Source organism: Bombina bombina, chromosome 7 (genome assembly GCF_027579735.1).
Source record: "Bombina bombina isolate aBomBom1 chromosome 7, aBomBom1.pri, whole genome shotgun sequence".
Lineage (NCBI taxonomy): Eukaryota > Metazoa > Chordata > Amphibia > Anura > Bombinatoridae > Bombina > Bombina bombina.
Window position 1 is genome coordinate 624178533 of NC_069505.1, and position 12500 is coordinate 624191032.

At 39.6% G+C, this 12500-nt stretch overlaps 1 protein-coding gene across 1 annotated transcript in view; it reads left to right on the plus strand.

The window, feature by feature from the left end:
• Positions 1–12500, plus strand: part of LOC128636157 (NTPase KAP family P-loop domain-containing protein 1-like) — a 69564-nt gene that overhangs the window by 50561 nt on the left and 6503 nt on the right. The window contains exon 2 of the mRNA XM_053689208.1: positions 6589–6720. Coding sequence (XP_053545183.1) covers positions 6589–6720 — 132 coding nt within the window. The remainder of the gene's footprint in view (positions 1–6588; positions 6721–12500) is intronic.

The window sequence follows — 12500 nt, forward strand, 5'->3', positions numbered from 1 at the left end:
AAGTTCAGTCTCGTTTCAAACAAGTGAGCATGGTGACATGTTTTGTAGTGCATGATTTACATAGTCATTTATGTGCATGAATTCCTCAATGACAGCAAAGCAAACATATATCTCATCCAAGTGTAGATAATTGCACTTAAATTCCCATGCCCCCTATTTTCTACCAAAGACCTCCCAGTAAAATATCTTGAAACAATGCCATTTTGTTTCTCTGATGATTTGCTTCATTTTCTTTCATGTAATTAGCAAGAGTCCATGAGCTAGTGACGTATGGGATATACATTCCTACCAGGAGGGGCAAAGTTTCCCAAACCTCAAAATGCCTATAAATACACCCCTCACCACACCCACAATTCAGTTTTTAAAAAATTTGCCTCCCGTGGAGGTGGTGAAGTAAGTTTGTGCTAAATTCTACGTTGATATGCACTTCGCAGCAGGCTGGAGCCCGGTTTTCCTCTCAGTGTGCAGTGAATGTCAGAGGGATGTGAAGAGAGTATTGCCTATTTGAATTCAATGGTCTCCTTCTACGGGATCTATTTCATAGGTTCTCTGTTATAGGTCGTAGAGATTTATCTCTTACCTCCCTTTTCAGATCGACGATATACTCTTATGTACCATTACCTCTACTGATTCTCGTTTCAGTACTGGTTTGGCTATCTATTATATGTAGATGAGTGTCCTGGGGTAAGTAAGTCTTATTTTATGTGACACTCTAAGCTATGGTTGGGAACTTTATTTATAAAGTTCTAAATATAGGTCTTTAAACTTATATTTGCCATGATTCAGGATGATCAATATTCCTTATTTCAGACAGTCAGTTTCATTATTTGGGATAATGCATATGAATAATAATTTTTTTTTTCTTACCTTAAAAATTGTTTCAAATTGACTTTTTTCCCTGTGGGCTGTTAGGCTCGCGGGGGCTGAAAATGCTTCAATTTATTGCGTCATTCTTGGCGCAGACTTTTTTGGCGCAAAAAATTCTGTTTGTCATTTCCGGCATCAAACTTGACGCCGGAAGTTGTTGGTGTTTGCGTAATTTTTTTGACGTTTTGCGCCAAAAATGTCGGCGTCACCGGATGTGGCGTCATTCTTGGCGCCAAAAAATTTTAGGCGCCAATAATGTGGGCGTCTTTTTTGGCGCTAAAAAATGTGGGCGTCATTCTTGTCTCCACCTTTTTTTCACATTATTTCAGTCTCATTTTTCATTGCTTCTGGTTGCTAGAGGCTTGTTCATTGGCATTTTTTTCCCATTCCTGAAACTGTCATTTAAGGAATTTGATAATTTTGCTTTATATGTTGTTTTTTCTTTTACATATTGCAAGATGTCTCACATTGACCCTGGATCAGAATCTACTTCTGGAAAGACGCTGCCTGATGCTGGTTCTACCAAAGTTAAGTGCATTTGCTGTAAACTTGTGGTAATTGTTCCTCCGGCTGTAGTTTGTGATGAATGTCATGATAAGCTTGCTAATGCAGATAGTATTTCCATTAGTAATATACCATTACCTGTTGCTGTTCCTTCAACATCTAATACTCAGGATGTTCTTGTTAATATAAAAGAATTTGTTTCTAAATCTATTAGGAAGGCTATGTCTGTTATTCCTCCTTCCAGTAAACGTAAAAGGTCTTTTAAAACTTCTCATTTTTCAGATGAATTTTTAAATGACCGTCATCATTCTGATTTGTCTGTTTCTGATGAGGATATTTCTGGTTCAGAGGATTCTGTCTCAGATATTGACACTGATAAATCTTCATATTTATTTAAAATGGAATTTATTCGCTCTTTACTTAAAGAAGTTTTAATCGCATTAGAGATGGAGGATTCTAGTCCTCTTGATACTAAATCTACTAAGCGTTTAAATTCGGTTTTTAAACCTCCTATAGTTATTCCAGAAGTTTTTCCTGTCCCTGATGCTATTTCTGAAGTAATTTCTAGGGAATGGAATAATCTGGGTACTTCATTTACTCCTTCTCAAAGGTTTAAGAAATTGTATCCTGTGCCATCTGACAGATTAGAGTTTTGGGACAAAATCCCTAAAGTTGATGGGGCTATCTCTACTCTTGCTAAACGTACTACTATTCCTACAGCAGATAGTACTTCCTTTAAGGATCCTTTAGATAGGAAGATTGAATCCTTTCTAAGGAAAGCTTATTTATGTTCAGGTAATCTTCTTAGGCCTGCTATTTCTTTGGCTGATGTTGCTGCCGCTTCCACTTTTTGGTTGGAGGCTTTAGCACAACAAATATCAGACCATAATGCTCATAGCATTGTTAAACTTCTTCAACATGCTAATAACTTTATTTGTGATGCCATCTTTGATATCATTAGAGTTGATGTCAGGTATATGTCTTTAGCTATTTTAGCTAGAAGAGCTTTATGGCTTAAAACTTGGAATGCAGATATATGTCTTCTAAGTCAACTTTGCTTTCTCTTTCTTTCCAAGGTAATAATTTATTTGGTTCCCAGTTGGATTCAATTATTTCAACTGTTACCGGGGGGAAAGGAACTTTTTTGCCTCAGGACAAAAAATCTAAAGGTAAATATAGGGCTGCTAATCGTCTTCGTTCCTTTCGTCAGAATAAGGAACAGAAGCCTGACCCTACCCCTAAAGGAACGGTTTCTGTTTGGAAACCTTCTCCAATCTGGAATAAATCCAAGCCTTTTAGAAAGTCAAAACCAGCTCCCAAGTCCACATGAAGGTGCGGCCCTCATTCCAGCACAGCTGGTAGGGGGCAGGTTACGATTTTTCAAAGACATTTGGATCAATTCGATTCACAGTCTTTGGATTCAGAGCATTGTTTCTCAAGGGTACAGAATAGGTTTCAAGGTAAGGCCACCTGCGAAGAGATGTTTTCTCTCTCGCATTTCAATAAATCCAGTGAAGGCTCAGGCATTTCTGAAATGTGTTTCAGATCTCGAGGTGGCTGGAGTAATTGTGCCAGTTCCAGTTCTGGAACAGGGTCTGGGGTTTTACTCAAATCTATTCATTGTACCAAAGAAGGAGAATTCCTTCAGACCAGTTCTGGATTTAAAGATATTGAATCGTTATGTAAGGATACCAACATTCAAAATGGTAACTATAAGGACTATTCTGCCTTTTGTTCAGCAAGGGCATTATATGTCCACAATAGATTTACAGGATGCATATCTTCATATTCCGATTCATCCAGATCACTTTCAGTTTCTGAGATTCTCTTTTCTAGACAAGCATTACCAGTTTGTGGCCCTTCCGTTTGGCCTAGCAACAGCTCCAAGGATCTTTTCAAAGGTTCTCGGTGCCCTTCTCTCTGTAATCAGAGAACAGGGTATTGCGGTATTTCCTTATTTGGACGATATCTTGGTACTTGCTCAGTCTTCACATTCTGCAGAATCTCATACGAATCAACTTGTGTCGTTTCTTCAAAGACATGGTTGGAGGATCAATTTACCAAAGAGTTCGTTGATTCCTCAGACAAAGGTAACCTTTTTGGGTTTTCAAATAGATTCAGTGTCCATGACCTTGTCTCTAACAGAAAAGAGACGTCTGAAATTGGTTTCAGCCTGTCGAAACCTTCAGTCTCAATCATTCCCTTTGGTAGCTTTATGCATGGAAATTCTAGGTCTCATGACTGCTGCATCGGACGCGATCCCCTTTGCTCGTTTTCACATGCGACCTCTTCAGCTTTGTATGCTGAACCAATGGTGCAGGGATTTTTCAAAGATATCACAATTAATATCCTTAAATCCCAATGTACGACACTCTCTGACGTGGTGGATAGATCACCATCGTTTAGTTCAAGGGGCTTCTTTTGTTCGTCCAACCTGGACTGTGATCTCAAGAGATGCGAGTCTATCAGGTTGGGGAGCTGTATGGGGATCTCTGACAGTGCAGGGGGTTTGGGAATCTCAGGAGGCGAGATTACCAATCAACATTTTGGAACTCCGTGCGATTTTCAGAGCTCTTCAGTTCTGGCCTCTTCTGAAGAGAGAATCATTTATTTGTTTTCAGACAGACAATGTCACAACCGTGGCATATGTCAATCATCAGGGTGGGACTCACAGTCCTCAGGCTATGAAAGAAGTATCTTGGATACTTGTATGGGCAGAATCCAGCTCCTGTCTAATCTCTGCGGTTCACATCCCAGGTGTAGACAATTGGGAAGCGGATTATCTCAGTCACCAGACGTTACATCCGGGCGATTGGTCCCTTCACCCAGAGGTATTTCTTCAGATTGTTCAAATCTGGGGACTTCCAGAAATAGATCTGATGGCCTCTCATCTAAACAAGAAACTTCCCAGGTATCTGTCCAGATCCAGGGATCCTCAGGCGGAGGCAGTGGACGCGTTGTCGCTTCCTTGGAATTATCATCCTGCCTATATCTTTCCGCCTCTAGTTCTTCTTCCAAAAGTGATTTCCAAAATTCTTATGGAACGTTCGTTTGTACTGCTGGTGGCTCCAGCATGGCCTCACAGGTTTTGGTATGCGGATCTCATTCGGATGGCCAGTTGCCAACCTTGGACTCTTCCGTTAAGACCAGACCTTCTATCTCAAGGCCCTTTTTTCCATCAGGATCTCAAATCATTAAATTTGAAGGTATGGAAATTGAACGCTTGATTCTTAGTCATATAGGTTTCTCTGACTCAGTAATTAATACTATGTTACAGGCTCGTAAATCTGTGTCTAGGAGGATTTATTATCGAGTCTGGAAGACTTACATTTCTTGGTGTTCTTCTCATAAATTCTCTTGGCATTCTTTTAGAATTCCTAGAATTTTACAGTTTCTTCAGGATGGTTTGGATAAAGGTTTGTCTGCAAGTTCCTTGAAAGGACAAATCTCTGCTCTTTCTGTTCTTTTTCACAGAAAGATTGCTAATCTTCCTGATATTCATTGTTTTGTACAGGCTTTGGTTCGTATTAAACCTGTCATTAAATCAATCTCTCCTCCTTGGAGTCTTAATTTGGTTCTGAGGGCTTTACAAGCCCCTCCGTTTGAACCTATGCATTCTCTGGACATTAAATTACTTTCTTGGAAAGTTCTGTTCCTTTTGGCCATCTCTTCTGCTAGAAGAGTTTCTGAGTTATCTGCTCTTTCTTGTGAATCTCCTTTTCTGATTTTTCATCAGGATAAGGCAGTATTGCGGACTTCATTTTAATTTTTACCTAAGGTTGTGAATTCTAACAACATTAGTAGAGAAATTGTTGTTCCTTCATTGTGTCCTAATCCTAAGAATTCAAAGGAGAGATCTTTACATTCTTTGGATGTAGTAAGAGCTTTGAAATATTATGTTGAAGCTACTAAAGATTTTAGAAAGACTTCTAGTCTATTTGTTATCTTTTCTGGGTCCAGAAAAGGTCAGAAGGCCTCCGCCATTTCTTTGGCGTCGTGGTTAAAGTCTTTGATTCATCATGCTTATGTGGAGTCGGGTAAATCCCCGCCTCAAAGAATTACGGCTCATTCTACTAGGTCAGTTTCTACTTCCTGGGCGTTTAGGAATGAAGCTTCTGTTGATCAGATTTGCAAAGCAGCAACTTGGTCTTCTTTGCATACTTTTACTAAATCTACCATTTTGATGTGTTTTCTTCTTCTGAAGCAGTTTTTGGTAGAAAAGTACTTCAGGCAGCTGTTTCAGTTTGATTCTTCTGCTTATAATTTCAGTTTTTTTCATTATTAAGGTTAAAACTTTTGTTTTGGGTTGTGGATTATTATTTTTCAGCGGAATTGGCTGTCTTTATTTTATCCCTCCCTCTCTAGTGACTCTTGCGTGGAAGTTCCACATCTTGGGTATCTGCTATCCCATACGTCACTAGCTCATGGACTCTTGCTAATTACATGAAAGAAAACATAATTTATGTAAGAACTTACCTGATAAATTCAATTCTTTCATATTAGCAAGAGTCCATGAGGCCCACCCTTTTTTGTGGTGGTTTTGATTTTTTTGTATAAAGCACAATTATTCCAATTCCTTATTTTTGATGCTTTCGCTCCTTTCTTATCACCCCACTTGCTTGGCTATTCGTTAAACTGAATTGTGGGTGTGGTGAGGGGTGTATTTATAGGCATTTTGAGGTTTGGGAAACTTTGCCCCTCCTGGTAGGAATGTATATCCCAAACGTCACTAGCTCATGGACTCTTGCTAATATGAAAGAAATGAATTTATCAGGTAAGTTCTTACATAAATTATGTTTTTTCAATTCATTTTGAGTTTTATGTCTCATTAAAACTTCTTTAACACAGTTCACTGCTCTCATCCTCTTTTATATTTTCAACCTTTGCCTCTTTGAGCTTGATGATCAAAAACTCGTCGGCATAGAGTAGAATCATACAGAATCTTTATGGCTTTTTATGGGCATTACATTGTGTATGTGTCTTCACATCCAGACTCTGTATAGTGAAATAATAAGCTCCCACTGTATAATATACCTTTTTAAGTAATGCCAGTCTACTTGTATTTAGCACAATTTGGTTTTGAGAGCTTATTTTCCATACGTTTTTCCCCCCCTAATTGACCATCTCAACTCTTATCTCCCCATATTCCGTTTTTCTTTATTTCCAGTTCCATATATCATGCCCATACTTAATTTTTCTCTTTTTTATATCCTCAAGAACTTGTTACCAAAGACGATGTCTACTGCTTCTCTTTGGCCAAAGCTCTCTATTACTTGGTGCCTCCAGTGACGGTTGGATTTTATGCTTCATGGGGCAGACGGAAGGACATCCTCCTTAACAAGGTTGAAAGTAAGTAATTTGCTTATATAAATAATTATATACAGTTTTAAATAGCACTGATACTTCTGCATATCATATGTGATGGCCTGGTGATAAAAAGCTCACTGGTCTAGCAAGATTATCTAAGAAGTCTTGCAAGTACTGTGAGGTCCTTCAAAGAATTTTAGAAAGGCAAATGATAACTTTAGAAAAGTTTATCTCGCTCTGCAGGATTTACATGTGAGAGACATCTACATTACAATATAATGCTAGAAATCCCCCCCTTAAGATTTTCCGTATTTTACCTCCATGCTGACAAATTTTTGATCATTAGGCCCTGTTAAAGTTACCTCTTATTTGGAAGGGCAAACCTCCTCTTTTAAATGAGGGATCACTTGCCCCCCTAGGAAGAAGCAGATGCCCCTCTAGTTGGTGAAATGGACCCAATATTTTAATTCTAAGTTGAAAAAAAATTGGAGGTGGGAGGGAAATCTCTACGCTGCATAAAAAATTAACCTTACAAGCTAATTGAGGAACCCCTTTACTGCCAGGAATTGCCATTAAGGTGGGCAGATGCAATTAGCATCATTCTAATTGCTAAAAATCAATGGAAAAGGCCTGAGTGTCTGCTATTTTTCAACAAAAGGGATCACAGAGAAGCTTTTATAACCATTTGTCTTATGACTGCAGTAGTTGTGTGTAAATAATTTCAGTGAGAATTTGCAAATAGTTAACATTTTTTTTTATATATGATCATATCTGGAGGTCAGATAGTGGCATCAAATGTACCAAAATGGGCATAGATCAATACCTTGGGTTGTCAAATTTTAAAATAGATATAGTTTTCTGTTTAAACAGACTAATACCAAAATGCTAAAAACTCTCTGATACTTAAAGCAAGTTTTCCTCTGAAATTCCTGGTAGCAAAGGGGTTAAATACTGAATAATACTGTAACAAATAGATGAAATGCAGCTGTCACAAAACAGAGGAAATCAGTTGCAGGAAAACAGATGCAGCAAGCCCAGAGTAAGGGTAATATAAATAATATAAATAATATGAATAATACTGGTAAGGAAATCGTAAATAGAGCAAAATAGCCTTAAAAGATTTAGATTTAGAGAGATGATTGATAGACAACTGGACAGATGTCTAACTGTCGGTAACGACCCGCGTAGCTAACGCTGGCTTTTTTCTGGCCGCACCTTTTAAATAACTCTGGTATTGAGAGTTCACAGAATGGCTGCGTTAGGCTCCAAAAAGGGAGCGTACAGGCATATTTACCGCCACTGCAACTCTCGATACCAGAGTTGCTTACGGACGCGGCCAGCTTCAAAAACGTGCTCGTGCACGATTCCCCCATAGAAAACAATGGGGCTGTTTGAGCTGAAAAAAAACCTAACACCTGCAAAAAAGCCGCGTTCAGCTCCTAACGCAGCCCCATTGTTTGCTATGGGGAAACAATTCCTACGTCTGCACCTAACACCCTAACATGAACCCCGAGTCTAAACACCCCTAACCTTACACTTATTAACCCCTATTCTGCCGCCCCCGCTATCGCTGACCCCTGCATTTTATTATTAACCCCTAATCTGCCGCTCCGTAAACCGCCGCTACTTACATTATCCCTATGTACCCCATATCTGCTGTCCCTAACACCGCCGACCCCTATATTATATTTATTAACCCCTAATCTGCCCCCCACAACGTCGCCTCCACCTAACTACACTTATTAACCCCTAATCTGCCGAGCGGACCGCACCGCTATTATAATAAAGTTATTAACCCCTAATCCGCCTCACTAACCCTATAATAAATAGTATTAACCCCTAATCTGCCCTCCCTAACATCGCCGACACCTAACTTCAAACATTAACCCCTAATCTGCCGACCGGAGCTCACCGCTATTCTAATACATTTTTTAACCCCTAAAGCTAATCCTAACCCTAACACCCCCCTAAGTTAAATATAATTTTATTCTAACGAAATAAATTAACTCTTATTAAATAACTTATTCCTATTTAAAGCTAAATACTTACCTGTAAAATAAACCCTAATATAGCTACAACATAAATTATAATTATATTATAGCTATTTTAGGATTAATATTTATTTTACAGGCAACTTTGTATTTATTTTAACCAGGTACAATAGCTATTAAATAGTTAAGAACTATTTAATAGCTAAAATAGTTAAAATAATTACAAAATTACCTGTAAAATAAATCCTAACCTAAGTTACAATTAAACCTAACACTACACTATCAATAAATTAATTAAATAAAATACCTACAATTACCTACAATTAAACCTAACACTACACTATCAATACATTAATTAAATACAATATCTACAAATAAATACAATGAAATAAACTAACTAAAGTACAAAAAATAAAAAAGAACTAAGTTACAAAAAATAAAAAAATATTTACAAACATTAGAAAAATATTACAACAATTTTAAACTAATTACACCTACTCTAAGCCCCCTAATAAAATAACAAAGCCCCCCAAAATAAAAAAATGCCCTACCCTATTCTAAATTAAAAAAGTTCAAAGCTCTTTTACCTTACCAGCCCTGAACAGGGCCCTTTGCGGGGCATGCCCCAAAGAATTCAGCTCTTTTGCCTGTAAAAAAAACACATACAATACCCCCCCCCCAACATTACAACCAACCACCCACATACCCCTAATCTAACCCAAACCCCCCTTAAATAAACCTAACACTAAGCCCCTGAAGATCTTCCTACCTTATCTTCACCATACCAGGTTCACCGATCGGTCCTCGGAAGTGTTGATCCAAGCCCAAGCGGGGGGCTGAAGAGTGACGTCCATCCTCGGGCTGAAGTCTGGATCCAAGCGGCGGCTGAAGAAATCCATCATCGGGCTGAAGTCGGAAGTCCATCATCGGGATGAAGTCTTCTATCAAGCCGCATCTTCAATCTTCTTTCTTCTGGAGCGGAGCCATCTTCTTCCAAGCCGACGCGGAACATCCTCTTCAACCGACGACTAGACGACGAATGACGGTTCCTTTAAATGACGTCATCCAAGATGGCGTCCCTCGAATTCCGATTGGCTGATAGGATTCTATCATCCGGCGGCTGAAGAGGTCCAGAAAAGGCTCCAAAGTCTTCATCCTATCCGGGAAGAAGAGGCGATCCGGACCGGCAACCATCTTGATCCAAGCGGCATCTTCTATCTTCATCCGATGACGACCGGCTCCATCTTGAAGACCTCCAGCGCGGATCCGTCCTCTTCTTCCGACGACTTCCCGACGAATGACGGTTCCTTTAAGGGACGTCATCCAAGATGGCGTCCCTCGAATTCCGATTGGCTGATAGGATTCTATCAGCCAATCGGAATTAAGGTAGGAATATTCTGATTGGCTGATGGAATCAGCCAATCAGAATCAAGTTCAATCCGATTGGCTGATCCGATCAGTTCAATCCGATTGGCTGATCCGATCAGCCAATCAGATTGAGCTCGCATTCTATTGGCTGATCGGAACAGCCAATAGAATGCAAGCTCAATCTGATTGGCTGATTGGATCAGCCAATCGGATTGAACTTGATTCTGATTGGCTGATTCCATCAGCCAATCAGAATTTTCCTACCTTAATTCCGATTGGCTGATAGAATCCTATCAGCCAATCGGAATTCGAGGGACGCCATCTTGGATGACGTCCCTTAAAGGAACCGTCATTCGTCGGGAAGTCGTCGGAAGAAGAGGACGGATCCGCGCTGGAGGTCTTCAAGATGGAGCCGGTCGTCATCGGATGAAGATAGAAGATGCCGCTTGGATCAAGATGGTTGCCGGTCCGGATCGCCTCTTCTTCCCGGATAGGATGAAGACTTTGGAGCCTTTTCTGGACCTCTTCAGCCGCCGGATGATGGATCGCCAGCCCCCGCTTGGGTTGGATGAAGATTTTGGAGCCAGGACCGATCGGTGATACCCGGTGAGGTGAAGATAAGGTAGGAAGATCTTCAGGGGCTTAGTGTTAGGTTTATTTAAGGGGGGTTTGGGTTAGATTAGGGGTATGTGGGTGGTGGGTTGTAATGTTGGGGGGGGGGTATTGTATGTGTTTTTTTACAGGCAAAAGAGCTGAATTTCTTGGGGCATGCCCCGCAAAGGGCCCTGTTCAGGGCTGGTAAGGTAAAAGAGCTTTGAACTTTTGTAATTTAGAATAGGGTAGGGCATTTTTTTATTTTGGGGGGCTTTGTTATTTTATTAGGGGGCTTAGAGTATTAACCCCTAATCTGCCGTTATATTGTAGCTATATTAGGGTTTATTTTACAGGTAAGTATTTAGCTTTAAATAGGAATAAGTTATTTAATAAGAGTTAATTTATTTCGTTAGAATAAAATTATATTTAACTTAGGGGGGTGTTAGGGTTAGGGTTAGAATTAGCTTTAGGGGTTAATAAATTTAATAGAGTAGCGGTGAGGTCCGGTCGGCAGATTAGGGGTTAATAATTGAAGTTAGGTGTCGGCGATGTTAGGGAGGGCAGATTAGGGGTTAATACTATGTATTATAGGGTTAGTGAGGCGGGAGTGAGGCGGATTAGGGGTTAATAACTTTATTATAGTAGCGGTGAGATCCGCTCGGCAGATTAGGGGTTAATTATTGTAGGTAGCTGGCGGCGACGTTGTGGGGGGCAGATTAGGGGTTAATAAATATAATATAGGGGTCGGCGGTGTTAGGGGCAGCAGATTAGGGGTACATAAGTATAACGTAGGTGGGGGTCGGCAGATTAGGGGTTAAAAAAATTTAATCGAGTGGCGGCGATGTGGGGGGACCTCAGTTTAGGGGTACATAGGTAGTTTATGGGTGTTAGTGTACTTTAGAGCACAGTAGTTAAGAGCTTTATAAACCGTTAGCCCAGAAAGCTCTTAACTACTGACTTTTTTCTGCGGCTGGAGTTTTGTCGTTAGATTTCTAACGCTTACTTCAGCCACGACTCTAAATACCGGAGTTAGAAAGATCCCATTGAAAAGATAGGATACGCAATTGACGTAAGGGGATCTGCGGTATGGAAAAGTCGCGGCTGAAAAGTGAGCGTTAGACCCTTTCCTGACTGACTCCAAATACCGGCGGTAGCCTAAAACCAGCGTTAGGAGCCTCTAACGCTGGTTTTCACGGCTACCGCCCAACTCTAAATCTAGCCCATAGAAATTAGCATATGGGCCTACCTAGGTTTAGCTTTCAACAAAGGAATGTCAAGAGAACAAAGAACATTTGATGATAAAAGTAAATTGTAAAGTTGTTTAACATTACTGCTCTATCTGAATCGTGACACTTTAATTTTGACGTGACTGTCCCTTTAATATTGTGCTGCCACCTAGTGTTGTATTGCTAATAATGAAATATAAATTAGAACCTTATATCGATACGGTGTTGCATTGGAAAACTCAACAAAAAGCCACTTCCTGTCAGAATTTTGGTGGCCTGAAACAAGTGTCAGTATTACTAAAAGATAGCAAAAACTATTAATGTAAAGTATTAAGTATTTTTGCATGGTATGATAGTATGTGTATACATTCTATCTATCTATCTATCTATCTATCTATCTCTCTATCTATCTATCTATCATCTATCTCTCTCTCTCTCTCTCTCTATTTATATATCTGTCTAATCTATCTCTCTCTCTCTATCTATTTATATCGCTGTCTAATCTATCTCTCTCTCTCTCTGTCTGTCAGTCTATATCTGCCTGTGTATCTAATCTAGTAATAAAAGTATATTTTTGTCTAATAATGCATTATTATTTGCTTGCTTGAATAAAGCAAACTGAGATTATTGGGACAAGGTAAAA